The 21,145-nt window shown below is 36.6% G+C and overlaps 1 protein-coding gene and 1 long non-coding RNA gene across 7 annotated transcripts in view; one reads left to right on the forward strand and one right to left on the reverse strand.

Annotated features, from left to right (window-relative positions):
- The window catches only part of AIG1 (androgen induced 1), a 234,054-nt gene extending 233,885 nt beyond the window's left edge, over window positions 1-169 (reverse strand). Inside the window, 1 exon segment of the mRNA XM_060029870.1 lies at window positions 1-169. Within this exon segment, the coding sequence (XP_059885853.1) occupies window positions 1-65 (65 nt within the window). The 5' untranslated portion in view covers window positions 66-169.
- On the forward strand, window positions 131-14,110 carry LOC132436882 (uncharacterized). 6 transcript variants are annotated; one of them, XR_009521915.1, is made up of 8 exons: window positions 131-242; window positions 3,963-4,058; window positions 4,852-4,983; window positions 6,264-6,360; window positions 8,739-8,828; window positions 10,550-10,744; window positions 11,879-12,051; window positions 12,976-14,110. It is a non-coding gene; the product is annotated as an uncharacterized lncRNA (long non-coding RNA). The 6 variants fall into 6 exon arrangements; XR_009521911.1 differs by having other exon boundaries at window positions 11,075-14,110; XR_009521914.1 differs by having other exon boundaries at window positions 6,153-6,360; window positions 11,879-14,108.
- The last annotated feature ends 7,035 nt before the right edge of the window (window positions 14,111-21,145 follow it).

Here is a 21,145-nt window from a genome sequence, read left to right on the forward strand (position 1 = left end):
CGGGGCGGTGTGTGCGGGCACCGGCGGCTGTGGGGTGGGCGGCGTGGCGTCAGCTCTTTCGTCATCTACGTCATTCTGCTGCTGCCTTCGCGGGTCCCGGAGAGCCGGCCCGGGGCAGCCCTTCAGAGCCCCGGGAGCGGGTGGGCAGCCTCCGAGGACGACCGGGGCTCGGGGAGCGCGCGCCGAGATCCGGGGACCGCGGCCAGCGGCAGCGGCCGGGCGGAGAGGGAGCGCGGCCCAGGGTGAGCGGGCGCGGGGCCGGGCGCGGGGGTCGGGCAACCCGCCCGGAAGGAGCGGGCCCCGGGGTGGGCCAACGGTCCAGCTCGGGGACTTGCTGGCCAAGTGGCACCGGTGGAGGCGCGCACGTGGGGGGTGCAAACCCGTGAAACGGGGCCCCCGAGTGACTTGCTTTATTTTGGACCCAACTGGAATTTTAGTGTTAGACTACTGTTAATCTCTATGAAATCCCCTTATTAATTCTATTCCAGTGGGTAGGCTGCCCTGCACTTTTCCACCGGGGGTTTATAAGTATCCTATCAATATATAACAAGGCCGACTGTGAACTGTGGACAAGGGGTTTATAAATAAAACGTTGTAAAGAAAGGAGTGTCAGATAAGTTTCTGCTGCAAGATTACATTCAGTTCAAGAGCAGATCATCCTGAGTCTGGATGTAAAACCCGTTTGTGTAATTTAATACTAATCTTTTGAGGGTTAAACTGGTTTTGCCGTTTTCCTTATTTATTTTTTCCTACACTCCAATACCAGGGCTTAATGGAAGGAAAATAAATATAAACTGGATTCCCTCCACCTTCCAGTAAATGTTGTCACACTGAAGTTGCTTCATTCTGTGGGCAGCATCACATTTCAGCTAACGAGATGCAGGGTCAGATTATGAAAGACAACATAGGTATTTCCTGTGGATCCATTTAAAACAGGTGTCCTCTGAAAATAGTCTCTTGAGTCACAGAATGTGGAGTGAGGGGGCAGGGAAAGCAGAGTGCACAGTGTTAAGAGGTAAAGTAGCAACTCCTGAATTTTTCCAACCAGTCTCTTAACCAAAATAAAGAAACCCAGTAGATATTTTCTAATCGGCCTCATAATTATGCCAGTAGAAGTTAATGTCCTCCAAATCAAGATAATTCCAAGAAGATTCTACCAGCATAAAACTATTCATTATTGATGATTTCTAGTTTTATTTTCATGTAAAAGTTGGGTGCATTTTTAAAAATTGTGTGTCCATGCTACAGGTTCATAAGATTGCAAAATTTAAAAGTAGATCTACTGAAGATCTAAGTCCTTAGTAAAGTTTTGAGTTCGTGTGATATCCTTAAAATTTGATACACCTTCCTACCTTACAATTTAGAAAATCATAAATAAGACTCCCTATCCCATACTAGAAAAATATAATAATATTTGTATAAAGCCATTTAAAATTTTATTCTGTACTCAATTTCTTTTTAAGTAACTATACCATTCAAAAAGTGTTTTGAACCTATTCTAATGGTTTGCTTTTGTTATTTTGTGATTTGCTAACCATAATAAGATAATGAGTTTTGTGGGCTTTTTTTTTAAAAAAATGAAACATTTGCATAAACATTGACTCAAATATTTTATGAGAATGTCAGTCCACAATTTTTGGAACATCTTGCTGATTATTTATGAACACATCCAGGTTGCTCTTTTGCTTTTTAGACCATATCTAGTAATCTTAGACATGTTTCACATGTCTCTGCGAAAAAAATATTAACCTACACACAGACTGCGTTTTTCTTAGTGTAAGTATTGCAGTACAGTATTGCACTTAAAACTTCACTCTGTGGAAAGTTATCCTTTTTTATGAACTATAATACATTAATCACTGATAAGTTTTACATGATTCCATATTTGAGTTAGAGAATACTGCTTTTCATTGTACACTGTACAGAAGAAATATCTGCATGTCACTTTTTTAGCTTTTTCATACTGCCCCACAATGAGTGGGGATGGAGGAGAGTAGCCTTGTCCAGTTGAGTTTCATGAAAACATGTTTCCCAAGGGAAGAGTTTAAGACCGTGTTTTAGCTTTTAGTTATTATACATTAGTGTTTCTTTGATTACTGTTAATAGTTCTTAGTCTATATATGGGCTCAAGATATTCTTCCTTAAGTACTTCTAAAAACTGATACAGAATCTTCATTCTTTTTCTTTTTTTTTTGAAGGGGGAGAGCATCTAACATATTGGTGATGATAATCCCTACTAATTTTGGAAATGACAAGGACCCTCTGTCTCCCTTACATTGTCTTCCAACAAGCCAACTTCATATAGCCATGGGTATTTGCTTACAAATTCAGGAGGAAGAATTGTGTTTATGCATATCCTTATAATATTCAATGTTTATGCATTTCCTTTGGTTCTGTGTTTACATTGGATAAGCATTTTCTAACAGTGTCAATGTATTTGAAAGGATTATTTTTCCCCCTTCACAGTTGTCTGCACCATAGGGTAGAAGATAAGATGTGTCCCTTTGAGAGGTTTGGGCTTAGGAAGAATCCCCTCAGTTTCGCAGAAAAGATACCTTTGGGTTGCTCATTTTTCTTTATTATAAAAGCAGCATATTTATTATATTAAAATAGGAAATTAAAAAAAATTACTCCCACTCTCACCACCCACAGAAAACACTGTTAACATTTTAGCACATACCTGCCAGTCTTTCTTACAATATATACTTAGTTGTGACATAACCATGTAACAATTTGCATCAAGCAGATTTTTTTTGCTTTAAATTTAATAAGTATGTTACCTTATTATTTAAAACTCTTTGTAAAAATCATTTTTAATTGTTGCATAGCATGACATAATAGGAGCATAATTTTGCTTAAACTTTATTTTTGGATATTTAGTTTGTTTCCAGTTTTTAATCACTATAAATACACTGTAATGTCTGCATATTTAGTTGAGAAAGCCACTTTTTAGGGATTATTTGTAGCTCAAAAACCAGTTAAGAAACCATCCTTTTACAACCTAATGTGTATATTTGTTCACATGTGTTTATTATGGACTGTGGTTCCAAGGAGAGCTCTTTTGCCCTAGAGAGCAGTTGGAAAGATTAAAAAGTGGGCAAAAATCATTCTTTTTCCCAATAATTGATGCTCACTACAGATATTTTTAATTGCTTTAGATATGAAACATAGTGCCAATACATTTCATTAGCCAGATTTTTTTGCTATTAACCAGGAAGGGTTGTTACTTACAGGGCAAATGAGCGGCGGCGCCTAGCAGTTGTGCTGATGTTGCTGATTGCAACGGCTTTTTCAGGTTTAAAAATGGACTGAATTTGCTATAGAAAACTCTACTGGGACTTCCCTGGTGATGCAGTGGTTAAGACTCCACACTCCCAATGCAGGGGGCCCGGGTTCGATCCCTGGCCAGGGAGCTAGATCCCACATGCATGCTGCAACTAAGAGTTCGCATGCCACAACTAAAGGAGCCCATGTGCCGCAACTAAGGAGCCAGCGAGCTGCAACTAAGACCGAGTGCCACCAAATAAATAAATAAAAATATATAAAAATATATATAAATATATAAAAATATATATATATAAATATATATATAGAACCCTAAATTATGAGATTTCTAAACACCAAGGGTTCTAGACAGTCAGTGAAAAGCTTTAGAAAAAGTAGTGCTGAGATTTGGTGTGAGGCACCGGCTAGATCTCAGACAGATCTGAAACATCCCCTTCACTCCTGAGATCTGTCAGTAACTTTGCCAAAGCTACTTGTCCTGCCAGGAATACTCTCGGTGTGCACATATCCAGAGCCAGCACATTGGGCAAGACTCAATGAAAGCCCACTTTGCCAGTCCCTCTTCGGGATGTAGGATGTCGTCTTCCGGCTTTGAACAATCCACGTGGATGGCTTAGTGGCGATCCAAATTCTACCTGTACTCACTATTTCCTTGTCAAAAACTGCCCCCTTTGCAGTGTCCGCGTTGTCTGGAAGCATCACAAGTGTGCTGTGTTAGAAGAGCCAGTCACTTAATGGCACCAAAATATCCCTGGAAGTGTGGCAAATTGAAGGTAATCCACTTACCAGAATTATTCTCAGGGAGGAAACGTTTTCATAAACTGCTTCAGTGGATGGGTGACTGGTGAGAGAGCCCTCCTAATGTGCTCCAGAATAATGGTAAATCATCGCTGAATTTCTTCTCCCCAGTGGGTGTCAGGGTAATTGCAGAGCTTTTGTTTTGCTGAGTAGACCATATACAGGAGTTTGGGAGGAGCTCACTTGCTCAGGGGAGTAGAGAAGAGGCAGACTCCTACCACCAGGGGGTCTTGTTTCCCAACAGCCTTCAGCCTCTAAATAAATGTTCAACAGATAGTTTAAAGATATTTCAGAAGTCTTAAATCCAAATCCTTCAGAGACCAGGCATGTATATAATTCAGTCAAGCTAAATGTAAGATAACAGTGTAAAATTGAATCTTTGAAAAACTGGAGCAAACGCCCTACGTAGACTCATTGTAGTTCAAATTTTTAAAAATTGTGTCAGCCAAAACAACAACGAGAACAACACCACCACACCTGTATGCTGGTGTCAGCTAGCAGGCTGCAGGGTGGGACTTTGGAAGCGTGTCATGTTAACATCCTACCCAGGGTGTCCAAAACACCCTCTCAAGCCTGCTGGACTCTGCACACAGAAGAAGGTAACAGACCCAAAAGGACGTTGGGAGCGTGCAGTGATGTGTCTGGGCCAAGCCACAATTCTGTGTAAAGTCGAAATCTGCTGAAAGGGCTTCTGAGAAGTATTCCATTAGTACACCCCTCCCTGTAGCCCTACCCCCATCCTTATTTTTCCTGTTTCACTGTGTACAGGATGACTGGAGCTTCAGTAGTCACCTTGTAAGCATGAAGAAAAGAATCAGAGGATCCCAGAGCGCTTTGCCCTAACATCTATAACCTGCTGAACCCATGCCAGCAGTGGCCTCCTTCCAGGCTTCTTGTGATGTGAGAATAACCCCCTATTTGTTGAAAGCAATGTAGTAGGGTGTTCTGTTACACGCAGCTAAATGATGATACCAGGAGACACTTGGGGTGATTTCCCGGCAGGCTTCAAAAAAGTGCTGAGTCATAGGACAGTGGGATAGTGCTAAGGAAACCAGGGTTCAAGTGTATCTATTTTTTATTTAATAAACACCCATATAACACCTACTGTGGGCCAGGCTTTGATCTAAGCCCTTTACAAATATTAGCTCTTCTTATCCTCACTGAGAATGGTTACTATTATTATCTGCATCTTACATAAAAGGAAATGGAGACAGAGAGAAAATTAGGTAAACTGCCCCAAAAGTCACACCACCAGCAAAGGGCAGAGCTGGGATATGAAATCATGTATTTTGGGGTTTTAATTATAACACCAAGCTGCGGATACTGCCAGTCAGTGCACCACCCCAGGTTTAATTCCCCTTCTGTTACTGAGGAGCCATGTGCTCTGGGTTGTGTTTTCTCATCTGTTACAGTTCCCACCACCCCTCATAGGCAGCTGCCTGCTCCACCCACACTAATATCTGACAGAAATGTATCATATGAGGCAGGAACAATATCTGTATCTCAGCATCTTTGTGGACATCATTGTCTGATTTATAAGGATGAGAAAATTTTAGATATGACTTCCCCGAGCCACAAATCATTTTATAATAATTTCCATAAAACTTCCATGATTGACAATCTTTTAGTTATCATTAGACCATGTCATTTAGTTTCACGGCACCTGAGGCATCTGAAGTTATCTTTTGAAAACTTGAGCTATTTTCTTTAAATGAATGCTTCACCAATACCCACTTACACTCCATTTCACCATTATCCTTTTCACATAAACTACAATTTCATCACCAGATTCATTCAATAATTATATGGTTCCATTTATTTTCCAGAATTGCATAATGATGTTCCTTTACAGTTTGCTTAAGCTGATGAATTATTTTTTTCAACATACTCTTTTCTTCTACCTTCATAAGTATTCGAAAATATATACTATGGAAAACAATATGGAGATTCCTCAAAAAATTAAAAATAGAACTACCATATGATCCAGCAATTCCACTCCTGAGTATTTATCCAAAAACAACCAAAAACACTAATTACAAAAGATATATGCACCTCTGTGTTCATTGCAGCATTATTTACAATATTCAGGATATGGAAGCAACCTAAGTATCCATCAACAGATGAGTGGATAAAGAAGATGTGATATATCTATCTATATCTATATCTATCTCTCTATATAGATATAGATATCTGGAATACTACTCAGCCATAAAAAAGAATGAAATCTTGCCATTTGTGACAACATGGATGGACCTAGAGATTATCATACTAAGTGAAGTAAGTCAAACAGAGGGGAAAAAAAATCATGATATTACTTATATGTGGAATTTAAAGAAAAAAAATCAAATGAAAAAATATAGCAAAGCAGAAACAGAGTTATAGATACAGTGAACAAACAGATGGTTGCCAGAGGGGAGAGAGGTGGGGGGAGAGGAAAGAAATAGGTGAGAGATATTAAGAGGTACAAACTTCCAATTACAAAATAAGTCACAGGTGTGAAATGTACAGTGTGGGAAATATAGTCAATAACTATGTAATATAACTACACTTACTGTGGTGATCAGTTTGAAATGTATAGAAATATTGAATCACTATGTTGTGTAATAGGAACTAGCATAGTGTTGTAGGTCAATTATACTTCAAAAACAAAGAAACAAACTCACTCATAGAAAAAGAGATCAGATTTGTGGTTACCAGAGGTGGGGGGTGGGAGAGGGGAAATTGGATGAAGGTGGTCAAAACGTAGAAACTTCCAGTAATAAGATGGATAAGCACTGAGGATGTGATGTACAACATGATAAATATAATTAACACTGCTGTATGTTATATATGAAAGTTGTGAAAAGAGTAAACCCTAAGTTCAGAAGAAAAAAAATTTTTTTCTAATTCTTTAATTTGGTATGTATATGAGATGATGGATGTTCACTAAACTTATTGTGATAATCATTTTGTGATGCATGTAAATCAAATAATTATACTGTACACCTTAAACTTATACAGTGCTGTATGCCAATTATATCTCAGTAAAACTGGAAGAAAAAAATATATATATTGGCAGCCAGACATCTTTATATTGACAGTGAGAATGATAGAATCTTCTTTTTGGAAGAAAAGTTAGAGATCAACTAGTCTAAGCCTCTCATTTTATAGATGATGGAACTGAGGCTGAGGAGAATTAAATGACTTTTTTAGTGTATTTTTTCTTTTCTTTTTATTTTGTTTAAATTAATAGATTTTATTTTTTAGAGCAGTTTCAGGTTTATAGAAAAATGGAGCAGAAAGTATAGAGTTCTCATATATTCCCTCTCTCCATGCCACACACAGTTTCCCCTATTATTAATATCTTGCATTAGTGTGGTATTTTTTGTTACAATTGATCATTATTACTAATAAAAGTCCATAGTTACATTAGGGATCACTTTTTGTGTTGTCCAGTTCTATGGGTTTGACAAATATGTGATGTCATGTATCCAGTGTTGGAAATATGTAAATTTAATGTTAATAGATGCTAAAAGGTCATCTCCTAAATCTCAACATTACTTCTGATTAAAATTCTTAGTGAGCTATGAAAGAAACAAGCTTTCTTAACTTGATAAGGAGTATTTTTCAGAAATCCAGAACAAATATAATACTTAATAATTAAATATGAAAAAAATAATTACATTGAAGTCATAAATTTAAGAAATCTTTCTGCTAATACCACTATCAGTCAACAGTATTCTGGAACTTCTAACCTGTGAAGGAATATAAGGAAAAGAAATAAAGTATACATATTGGGAGCAAATGTACTGTAATCACTTAACAACAATTATAATAACATCCTTGGAGCAAGACCAAGAAAATTATTTGATGTATTAATAGAAACAGAAAGTAAGTACAGGGAAACAGTCAATTCAAGTTAGAGTCAATAACAAGTTAGAAAATGAAACAGGAGAGAAGACTCATTAACAACACTAATAAACATACTTAGAAATAAATCCAACAAGAAAGATGTCAGCCTTTAATGAAATGCAAAAAGCAAAATAAAGAATAAACATAACCATATTGGGGAAAGAGTATAAAGTGATAAATTATAATAAAGTTATTGCAACTACAATTGAAAACTAAATGTAGCATTTTCAGAACCTTGAAAAATTATTTTAAAATTTCACTTGGAAAAGAATAAATAAGTTAGAACAGCCAAGAAAAATATACAAAAGATTAATGAAATCTAGACTTGTAGTTTATTAGAACATAATACAAAAATAATAAATGTCCCAGAAGAAAATAATTTTTATGTGACGAATACCTTGCTAAATAACAGCATGATAGAAACCATAAAGAAAAAGATGAACAGAAATGACTATATAAGCAAAGATAAAAGACAAATGACAAAGGAGGGAAATTTAACTGTCAAATCTGTGAGATAAAGGAAAACACTACTATGTAAAATACCCCAAAAATATGAACATAAATTCATAAAAGAATTCAGATGATCATGAAACATTTTTTAAAAAGATACTTCTGAAAGCAAATTTCACTTAGACTGGTGAAGAATAAGAAGGATTAAAATTTAAAGTATTAGGTATGACCATAAGAAAATAAGTGTTTTCATACATTCTTGGTGGAAAAGTATAAATTGAAATAATATTTCATCTTAGTAATTTCTCTTCTAGGAATTTACCCTACAGAAATATTGTCCCAAGTAATCAGAGGTATATGTATAATGCTGTTACCTTCAGCGAAAACATAAACGCAATCCAAAGGTATGTGACTGAGGGACTGGTTAAATAAATTATGATAACTCCATATAACAGAGTGGAATACTACACAGCTATTAAAAAGAGTGGGATGATGCTGTGTATTGATATAGAAAGATGACCAATGTGTATTGTTAAGTTAAAAAGCTAGTGCAAATCACACACACACACACAAACACTATGATGTATTATTTGGTAGTATGTTTACATACATGTTTGCATAAACACAGTTAAAAAGCTGGAAGGATATATACTACGTGTGATTAGTGGTTTTCTCTAAGGGATAGGGTGGAGACTCTCGCTGTTTTCTTCCTTCTAAATGATTTGGTTCAATGATGCTTATGTTATTTGTAATTAGAAAATCTAAAACAGAAAAACATGAAAATTAAGAAATATATGGTACAAATGGGAACTCAAAGCTAAATTTGTGCTTTAGTTCTAACTTTAAATACTTGAAGGGAAGAAATTTTGAAAGAAAATTACTTAGGCTAGTCCTAAATCTCTGGAATCAGATTTTGCAGAAATGTTTACCTTGCTCTTCCCCTGATTTTTCTGGGTATTACCTGCTGCACTGATTGATGGAGAGTCCAAAGGGATTTGCCTATGATCAGGATGCCAGTGTGTGGCGCCAGAGAGTCACCTAGCCCTAACCAAACTCAAGTGTTAGAGCAGGGTAGGATCCCCCGTCATCAAAACCAGAAACCCATGCCTGCCAAACCAATAATCTGACCTATAGAGCCATTTTTAAAAATCTCTAAATACTCTTCCATTGGTCCATGCACCACCACTGAAAGACAAGTAAGATGACAGCAGTTGCTGTATCAGGTAAAACCACCTGAGGCAGCTGCTAGTTTGGGCAAAAGAATTGCCCTCAGGACATGAAAACATATCTTTCATGAAGCAGGACATTGACTTGTAGGGAATAAAAAGAATATTAGAAATTAACTTGGGTAGTTCTTCTGGAACACAGACCATTTGTGATAGAAGCAGAAATTCCCTCAGAGAAAATTGCAGCAAATAGACTATAGCTACAAAATAGAGAACAGCCCAGAATATACAAATGAGCATGCCTCTTTGAACAAGTAACTGTATATTTTTACAGCATCACCTTCACGGCTAACAAATTTCATCTCCTTTACAGCTGTGTAACTGTAAGACAATTTGAAAAACAACACCACTCTTTACACTATTAAAATTTCAGCCCATACATGTACTTGTAAAAAAGGTTTAGATGAGAGGGAAATCCATACAGTAGTAAATTAATTTTATAAATTATTAACTAGCTGACCCTTTCATCTAAGTAAGAGAATCATGAATTTTTCTCAGCATTTACTTTTAGGGAGATAATAAAGTTAGGCTGTAAAAGGATTCACAACATCCTGCTGAACAATAGATGATAAAGTCCAGGCAAATAGTTATTGGCACAAACTTGTTTTTCTCCTTATAGGAAGGGAAATTTCAAGAGTAACTCTGCAAACAGAGTAATTTTTATAGAGTGAAGACAATACTGTGCAGTAAAATGTGCATTTGACTGGGAGGTAGACCACCGGATTCAGGCCCAGTTCTGCTGTTTATTAATCTGTGGAATTACATAGCTCATCTTGGGCAACCTCTCCAAACCCTAAACCTCAAGTTCTTTATCAAAAGATGGGATTGAACTAGATGTTTATAGTTATCAAATATAATTGCAGATTTTAACAGAATACTTCATGGTATATATATTCCAGGTTATTAATCCACAGGGAGTTGCTAAATAATGTTAGAATGTGGAGGAATCCAAAGAAGACTTATCTAAGTAAGGACTTCAAACCTATTAAAATGAAAAATAGAGAAAATGGGAATGAGGAAAGGAAGGAACAGAAGGAGGCAGAGGAGGAAAGAGAAAGGAAAGCGAGAGATGAAGGAAAGAAGGAAAGAAGGAAGTAAGTTAAATTTAGAATGATTTCAAGTTTTAATCTAATCTTTATTGGCAAAAGTTGATTCTGTTTTTCAATAATACTGTTCTTAAAATGTGCTTTTTCCAAATTAACAAAAGTATGTTTTCAAATGAGTTATTACATTTGAAGTCATAGTATATGATTGTTCTTGATACGGTACAGAGAGTAGTACATAGGCAAATGGGCCAGTTTTTGTACATGAAATACACAAAATATATGTATAAATGTCATATTACTGGGAAGACATTTTGAGTTGTATAATAACAAAAACACCCGGATCAAATAAATCAGAAATGCTGTTTTCTCATTGAACAGGAAAAGTGTTTACAAGAAAAAGAGAAAAAAGAAGAGGAAGATGATAAGAAGCTTGATTTTTTTAAACTAAACTTTTATTTTTGAATTGTTTCAGATTTAAAGAAAAGTCATAGATATTACAAAAGATTGCTAGATACCCTGGACCCAGTTTCTCTTACTGTTAACACTGTACATTTTATGACACATTTGTAACTAATAATATACAACTGATACATTATAATTAACTAAAGTCCATACATTATTCAGATAGCTATGATCATTTTTTGTCCCAGGATCCCATTCAGGATGTCATGTTACCTTTAGTTGTCAAGTCTCCAGATTTGAGCTTCCTATAATTCCAAGTTCCCCACAGCTGCGCCTCCTGCCTTCCCATTTTCTAGAGCAATTCCAGCCCTGAGTTAACGATATTTAATCTGCTCTGGTCCAGCAGAAAGAAGCCTTCACCTAAAATCCCATCATCACCAAACTGACCCCATACTAAAAGTTCCTGCTGAGGTACCAGATCAGTCCTGAAGCTTTCCATGGTGCTCTGTTCCAGCAACTGATTTGCTGAGACCAAGACCCCTTTGCTTTTCATTTGATCTAGTATGAAGTGTCTTCAGCTGAACTTTGACTTCTGCATTCATGCCCTAGTCACAACCTCCCTTTGGTGCCATGTTCTTAAAAGGTGGTCTTGTACCCAAACCCACTCTTGCTATGTGTCTCTGATTCTAAAGTTGGGCTGCTGCTTTAATCCAGTTCAAGACCTTTCTTAAATGACCTATCTGGATACTCTCAGAAAATGAGGAGCTTGTTTTATTCCAGGCGAATGCTCTGCCAGATATTGGAATCTTGTTCCTGAAATCAATTCCATCCGTGCACAGCTGGGTCTCCTACAACTGGGACCCACACATTCATTGAGACACTGGTGTCGTGTCGTGGATCTCCACTCTCAACCCTGGCGTCTAACACACGAACCAAGGACTCCCTAGATGAAGGTAATGATTTCCAGGGTCCCCCATGTACTCAATTTTCTCTGAGTAAATGCCCATGAGCTTGAACCCAGGCTATAAGCCTTAGGATGCAGGTCAGCTTTCCCACTGGACAGAATGGGCCCTTCTGTCAGGCCTGGCTCCTCCCTGCGTGCCCTGTCCCACTGTGAGCCATTGGTCAAACTGTCCAAATGAAATTCTCTTTTAACTGAACAGCTAAGCAAAAAAGGGGAAACTCAGTTTTTGAATGAAAAAAATTAGGAAGATTTGGGGCTATTTCCTGACTTTATCTAAATATGTGTCAAATTCTACACTACATTTTGTGATTTTTACTAACCAGAATTATAATAGTGATTGTCTTTAACAGAGATCTTTCCTTGTTTAACACTACACAAGTCATGATTGGTAAATTTGACCAAGGTAAACTATTTACTTTAGTTCTTTTATTGGACATAAAATTGGTATAATAAAAATTTGAAAATCAAATAAAAATATCTGGAAACACCAAAACCACTGGTTATGTAAATTAAAAATTCTACTCATTTTTAGGATCCTTTTTCTAGCAAGTATGTTTATTTGAAAAATCTGAACAAGTACTTTTTTCACCTAATTTCCAAAATCAGATTCAGCAGCTAACATAAACCATACTTCCTTGAACAATTTCATAGAATAGGCTGTGTCAATAAACACAATCTAGAAGGTATTTTTCCTTATATTCCATTCATTTTAATTTATAATTAATGTCTATTAGTATTCAATAAAGTTATTCTCTATTTGTAATTATTGGCACCTTTGTATTTAAGTGCTTCTGCAGTCTAGACAGGATACACTTATCTGTATGATAAATAATAGATAAATGATTAGTATGCAATTTGCTGTTAATGTGATTGATGGATTCCCCATTACACTACTTCTCTGTTCTTATTTTAGCTCTGATGCCAGTGGCCTCTGTCACTGTATGATGCCTATAATGCCTGCATAAAAATAAGTGGGGCTCCTCATGTTTCTTAAATCTGTTCTTGTTTTGTCATCTCACAAAAATGGTGTTAAAAATGGAATGGTACAAAATGGAGCTTCAAATCAGGGTGTATTTTGCTCAATTGTTACTTTGCTATATAAAATTTACTTTTCAGAGGCAGAATCTTGGGGGTATTTAGTGGGAGGTGTGAAGGAAGAGAAACTACAACAGAAGTGCCTTTTTATGGCTGGGTTTACTGAGGTGATGCAGAATGAGAGAGTGGACCTTCTCCTTCCTCCTGTGCAAGTTCACAGGGCTTGTAAAGGGTGACCAGAAGGCTGAGGCTGGGAACTTCAGGTGGACCTCAGGAAGTTTGAAAAGGCCTCTGTCAGCAAGCAAATATCCATGTATCACCCTTACTCATATTAAAATTAGAAGAAACCTAACGTATGTTTGGAAACACCCTTGCTTTATTTCTATCAAGAAAAGGACACAGGGGCTTCCCTGGTGGCGCAGTGGTTGAGAGTCCGCCTGCCAATGCAGGGGACACAGGTTCGTGCCCCGGTCCGGGAAGATCCCACATGCTGCGGAGTGGCTGGGCCTGTGAGCCATGGCAAAAAATAAAAAATAAAGAAAAAAGAAAAGGACACAAAGAATAGGGTTAGAATATATAAATAATGAATATATAAATAATGAGAACAAGATTAAAATTGGAGAAAATATGTTCATGATTACAAGATGTAAAGTACTAAACAAACCCAGTGTCCAGATCCTAGTTTCTAATTCTATTCTCCAGAAAAAGGAACCAGGCTTTTTGGAGAAATGACTGATTCTAGGCCTGGAGCAGGCAATACACAAGATAAGCCTGAAGCATTTTGTAGTGTCATAAAGTAGGGAAGTGTTCCACAACAACAACAAAACCAAAGATGGAAGGATGCCAAAGGGAAACAGGAGCCAACAGAAAGAGCTCCCAGTGGCCAAAGCTGGAACCATTTGAGCAAGAAAAGATACAATGTAGTATTGAATTATAACCCAAAGTATTTAACAAATACCATGAGTTTCTTACTGGTGTAAATAAATGAATGAATAAATAACTGCACATGCAGAAGAATTCCAAACAGTTTACATTAGATACTGCCTTCTCAAGGAGGTGGAGAATAACGTCCACCCCTTAAGTGTGGGCTACTCATAGTAGCGCCCTTCCAAAGAGTACAGGGTAGAAAGAGGGGGAAAGAGTGACCCTACAGTGGAGAAGGCTTAAGGACACTACCTCAGCCAAGAGATCAAACTTAACATTATTAGTGATGAGTCACGTTGGTAGCAGGTACCTTTGATATGAGATGATAAAAATAATACTCCACCTCTGTGTTCTTCCTCTCCCAAATTCACAACCCCTGTCTAGTCATGAGGAAAAGATCATAAAAGTACAATTTGAGGGATATTTTCCAAAGTACTTGACCAGTATTCCTCAAAACTGTTCAGACCGTGAAAAACAAGGTAAGTCTGAGAAAGTGCCACAGTGTGGAGGATCCTTAGGAGACACGTTAATAAATGATATCCTGGATGGGATCCTGGAACAGAAAAAGGACAATAGGTAGAATCTAAGGACATCTGAATAAAGTGTGGACATTAGTAAATAATAATGTACCAACGCTGACTCATCAGTTGTGACAAATGTACTCTGCTAATGTCAGGTGTTGACAGCTGGGGAAAATGGGTACAAGGTTTATGGGAACCTTCTTACAATCTTTACAATTTTCCTATAAATCTAAAAATATTCTAGAATAAAAAGTCCATTTAAAAATAAATTTAAAAAAATTTTTTAATTAAAAAAAATAGTACTAGACCACAACATCAAAGTAGATAGAAGTCCTCATTCATAGAGCTCTAATAATCCAAGATTCAGACTAAAAATTACACGTAGAGCTGTTCAAAACAGAATTAATCAAGATAGCAAAAAAGTTAGGGGAAATTGGGGAAGATAAGAATAAAATCATCATATTAGGCAGCCATTTTTTGTCAAGTTTTCAAAAGTATAACAGCATAGGAGAATGCATATGAAATAATATTAAATGGAAAGATGATATTAAACTGTATATACAGACTGTCATACAGAGTGAAGTAAGTCAGAGAGAGAAAAATATCATATACTAACACATATATGTGGAATCTAAAAAAAATGGTATAGATTATCTTATTTGAAAAGCAGAGGGCTTCCCTGGTGGCGCAGTGGTTGAGAGTCCGCCTGCTGATGCAGGGGACACAGGTTCGTGCCCCTGTCAGGGACGATCCCACATGCCGCGGAGTGCCTGGGCCTGTGGGCCATGGCCGCTGATCCTGCGCGTCCGGAGCCTGTGCTCCGCAACGGGAGAGGCCACAACAGTGAGAGGCCTGCGTACTGCAAAAAAAAAAAAAAAAGAAAAGCAGAAATAGAGACACAGATGTAGAGAACAAAGGTATGGATACCAAGGGGGAAGCGGGGGGAGGGGGGTGGAATGAATTGGGAGATGGGGATTGACATATATACACTATTGATACTATGTATAAAATAGATAACTAATGGGAACCTACTGTATAGCACCGGAAACTCTACCCAGTGCTCTGCAATGACCTAAACGGGAAGGAAATCCAAAAAAGAGGGGATATGTGTATACATATAGCTGATTCACTTTGCTGTACAGTTAGAAACAACTGTAACACAACATTGTAAAGCAACTATACTCCAGTAAAAAAAATGCAAAAAAATATGAACAACACATATATCAAAATATGTGTATTTTGGTTCAAGTGTTCAGGGGGGAGAGTAATTTTAGCATTATGTTTTAAAAAACTTCAAATAGATGTACCATATGTTGCAAGCCCTGAGTCTGACTACTCCACGATATTCAAAACCCCTCATCCTACCTTTCCCTATTATAGAATCAGGAATTAGGAAGTCTAAAATAATCACCTATCCTGGTATCAAGGGGTGTGCGTGATGGGATGCAGGTAGATGTCCCTGGGGAGGCCCTTCCTGAACAAATGATAATGGTTCACAAGGAGAAAGCTTTGTGCACTTCCTTCTTTGCATCAGCATTACTGACACATGCCCGTAAGCGCAACAGCCATCTTTCAACCCAGGGGATGCAAACCAAATGCCAAATCTGGCAAAACTGAACATCAGAAGAAGACAGGCTTTCTGATGATATCATTGAGCACCTGTACCAGGCAGACCTTGACTCCTGGCTTTTTGTGGCCTGAGACAATTAGACCTCTTACTTTTGAAAACCACTGTGGTCAGATTTTTATGTTGTCTGTAGCCAGATGCAATCCTAATAGTTAGAATAAAGAGATAGGGAAACAGGGCCTGAAGGGTGTAACTTGAGGCAAACTTTCTACAGTCAATACGGAGATATGTGACAAAAACTTTTGAACTTGAATATGTACATATTTTGCCTATTTATATTTATTCTATGGGAAAAAGTATGGATATGCGTAAAGATTCAAATATATGAACACTAATTTGACCACTGTTAATAATATAAAAAAAAGAATCCATTTCCAACAATATGTTATTTACCTAAGTATTGTGAAATGTTTACATAAATTATGGTATAATCATCCAATAGAATATTTCACAGTCATTAAAACTCAGGTTGTATAAGTTCACAGGAAAAGTTTCATAATAAATGTAAGAAGGAGTTTTTTTCAAATTAGGAGCCATCTGATTTTTAAATAAAATAATTATCATTGATATATAATCTTGATAGTGTATAATAGATATTAATATATAATATTCTATAATACATTGATATATAACACACATACATTATATTATATAAATCTATATAATTATATATAATAAATGTAATTGTATAATACAATGTAATTGTAAAATATATAAAAGTATAATTATAATACATGGACAGAAAAGTTTTGGGTGGCAATCATATTGCAATATATAAATGTATCAAATCAACATGCTATACACTTTAAACTTACACAATGGCATGTGTCAATTACACCTCAAAAAACAGAAAGAAAAAAATTGGAGGGGATTTACTAACCAAAATTATAATAGTGGTTGTCTTTAACAGTGATTTTTATTTTTATTGTGTTACACTTCACATTTTTTACATTACATTTTTTCTACATTTTCGAGGTTTACATAGATTCTATATTACTTTTTTTTTAACTTTCTTTAGGGGTTTATTAGTACAAAACAAAAAAATATTACTTTTTAAACCAGAAAATATGCATATTATTTTTTAAAATTTAATCATGCTTAGAAATAGGCTGTCATATGAACATAAATTCAATAAAGTTATTTTCAAATGGTTTGACCGTAGCCTTACTCTTAATTAAATGCATTCCACCATGAGAAGAAATACTCTGCCTTGTGCTTTAGAGTCTAGAAAGCTGCAATTTGGTGTAACTAGGAAGCTGGATCCTACATGTGTTAATACACATTTCTTATGTGTTCCATGGAGTAGGGAGATAACAGTGTTTTAAATATAGCCCTTGTAAAATTTGGAAATTTGCATCCTAAATTTGGATTATTTGCATCTTCAATTGTGTTTCCACTAAGTCTCTTCATTCTTTGGTAATTATGTTTTCCTATATGTAAAAGGTCACCTTCTATTATTAAATCAGGAGGCATTATGGAAAAATGATGTGTTCAGTGACACTACCCCTGGAAAAGTGTTAGCTGAAGTGCTTTCCTTTCACTTTCACACATATTACCTCACTCATCTCCACAACCTCCTAAAAGGCAGATAAGCAACAGATGTTACCATTACAAACAATCATCAGATGAGGCAGTGGAGTAAGCAGGCGTAGTGGGATGAGGATAAGTTGATTTGCAGACCACGTGGGAGAAGATTTCAGAGCCAAGGATGAATCCAGGGTTACAGCATCAGGTAAAAATGTACTTGCTCAACATTCCAGAGAGGGAACTCCTTCGCCGCTTGACTTCTCCAGGCTATTCAAGGCCATCTTCTAGGGTGGAATGAGGGACAGCAGTTCACATGACTACTTTATGAAGCAGAAAATGGCATCCTACGTGGAGAAAAACCCAGGAAAAGACCCACATTAGCACACTCTTGGTCCCCTTACAGATTTCTTAGGCTTTTCCACTTAAAAGGAGTTGCTATCAGCACAATTCAGGGGCCTGGTGAGTTCTTTGTCCCTGGCATGGCTCCATTAACTCCAACCTGACTGGGATGGGGACAGAGGAGATTCCTTCCATCTCTACTTTAAAAAAAAAAAAATTAAAGTAGTTCAAGAAAAACAGACTAGAGGAAAGATATGGAAATGTAGAAAGGGATACAGTGTACCCCTGAAAAAAATGTCAGGACTCTGCGCTCGCTCGCTCGCTGTCTCCATTTATGCCAACTTGGGTGGGAAAATGTGGCAGTGTACACTTTCTGAGGATTTTTTCCCATTTTTATAAAAGCCTGGAATTTTACCTGAGTAGCTTCAGGATGTGGGCTACTCTTCAAGTATCGTTATGCCAGTTACATGCTAATCATATTAATTTTCACTCTTGTGTTGAAAAGATATATGATGTTTGAAGATAGATTAAAAATTCAGGAGAGTCATTTTGAAAACTTCTACCAAGTGAAATGGTCCATATGATAGTCATTCCTCTAAAATTGTGACTGAATTTCCCTTTTTCCCAGAAATTCCAACGGAAAATGTCTTTTAGGGTCTCAATCCCATTTCTCAGTGCAGAAGAGACTGAAGTTACTCTTTGGGATTCCCGCATAGACAGGTTGTTGAACTTCACCCAGAGCTCAGCCAGGCTTTTTTGTGTTATTGCCTAACTAGTAAGTCATTTGGGACAACAAATGGCTCATTCATTGACCCTCTAAACTTAGTTCCTCTTTGCCATGCTCTGAGCCCAGAATTTTATGATGTCTCGAATATTAGCTCCACAGTCCTGCTTATGATCCATGTTTGAGGCGTTCTGTGTAGCACCAGCAAGACCTTGAATGACACTTCACACTCTTCCCAACCCATCCTCACCTTCTGACTCCAGTATCAGTTGGATAGTATGTAAAATCCCGAAGTATGTTTCAACTGGTAAGACTGAAAGCCAACAACAATTTTGATTTTAAAGCCAATCACTTGATGAAAACCCAAGCTTCCACATGTCTTTTCTCATCTTTCTACTACCATCTATTATTCATTCCGTTTTTGAGGCTCATATTTTAAGATTGGTTAAAGAGGTGGAACATGAGTTTTCATTTTCATTAATAGAATGTTAAATTATTACCTAATGAAAGAAGACAGTGTTCCATAGAGAAATGTCTGGCTCCAGGACTGAGACCAAAAAAGTGCAAGATAAATATGTTGTGGTACCAGAAAACAAGGAGGTGCCTAAAAGTGATGGGGCAATGTCAAAAATATACAGGAGTCAATTTGAATGGAATTTCAATGGTCAAATCTGGGACAATTTGAGTGAAAATGAATGAATTAATAATGATTATAATGGATTAAAATCTATAGGCTAAAATAACAAGCCATGGATGCATACTGATGTAAATAGATAATTGAAACAAATAAATAAGTAGAGAGAGTGGAAAGCTCTTCTTCATGCTAGAGTTCCAACTAACAAATAGAGAAGGAAGCGTGGAAACAGAAAATCGTCACTTGGCAACAAACACGGTAATAAATGTTTCAGGCAAGAATAAGCAATAGATGCCAAAATTACTGGGTGAAAAATACGATGAGAAATGGGATATTTATGTAGCCTCAAAGTATCTCTCTACAAATTACTTATTGATTGAACCACAGTGAGGAAACCTGGAAGATACCATCTTAACCAACTAATCAAAGTTAACATTACCAGTAATGAGACGATGAACAACAGCAGGTGTCTGCTGATGTGTTAAAGTGAAGAGGACACAATAACATTTCTGTGGAATTTTTACCCAAAATAAATAACCTGAGTTTAATCTTGAGAAAATATCAGATAACCCTAGATTTAGTAACATTTTAAAAAATAACTGACCAGCACTCTTCAAAAGTGTCGAGGGCGTGAAAGACAAAGAAAGATTCAGGGACAGTTCCAGATTAAAGGAAACTAAGAATATGTGGCAACTAAGTGTCACAGGAGATCATGAATTGGATCCTGGACAAGAAGAATGACATTTGAAGGATAACTGATAAAAATGTGAGTAAGATTCAATGATTGTACTGACCAATGTTAATTTCTTTATTTTTATCTCTTGGTTATACATGATGTTAACTCTTGGGGAATCTGAGTGAAGGTATATGGAGAATGATTATTTTATAAATCTGAAATTATATGAAAATTAAGTAAAGAATTATTTTCAATGCATAAAAATGGGTTGAAAAATAATTTTACATAGAATTTGAAGTACTTTTAGTAGTGACAATCCTGTGAGGCAGTATCGATATTTTTAAGATAAGGAAGAAGTTAAGAAAGTTGAAGTCACTTGCTGTAAGATCACAGGGTTAGTGAATGTTGACTTCAAGACCTTCTGACTTTAAAGCCTTAAAAGGTAAGTGCTACATTAGAATTCAATTTCATCATATAATTATGCCACTGATATTCTGCTTTAAAAATCACCTTTCTTGAGAAGTAATTTATATACAATAATATGTACCTATTTTAACAGTACAGTTTGGTGAGTTTTGAGAGAGATAGATGGCCATGTAACAACCACCACAATCAAAGTATAGAACATTTGTCAAACCCAAAAATTCCCTTATGTACCTTTGTAGTCAATTGCTGCCGTGCTCCCAGCCCCAAGCGGTCATATCTGCTCTCTGTCCATTTCAATTGAATTTGTCATTTTAAGGCCTCATATAAATGGAATCATTTGGTGTATATTCTTTTGTGTCTGACATCTCTTGCTTAGGATAATGTTTTGAAACTCATCCCTGTTGTTGACTATGTCAGTAATTTGTTATTTTTTTGTAGTAGTAGTCCTTTGTACGCATATGCCACGATTTCTTTATCCATTCACCACTTGTTGATGAGCATTTGAGCTACTTACATCTTTGGTTATTATAAATAAAGTTGCTATGGACATTAACGTACAAGTCTTTTTGTGGACATGTGTTTTCATTTGTCTTGTGTAAATATCTAGAAATGGGACTGCTTGGTTGTATAGGAAGCATATGTTAACTTTT

Source organism: Delphinus delphis, chromosome 14, assembly GCF_949987515.2.
Source record: "Delphinus delphis chromosome 14, mDelDel1.2, whole genome shotgun sequence".
Classification (NCBI taxonomy): Eukaryota; Metazoa; Chordata; class Mammalia; order Artiodactyla; family Delphinidae; genus Delphinus; species Delphinus delphis.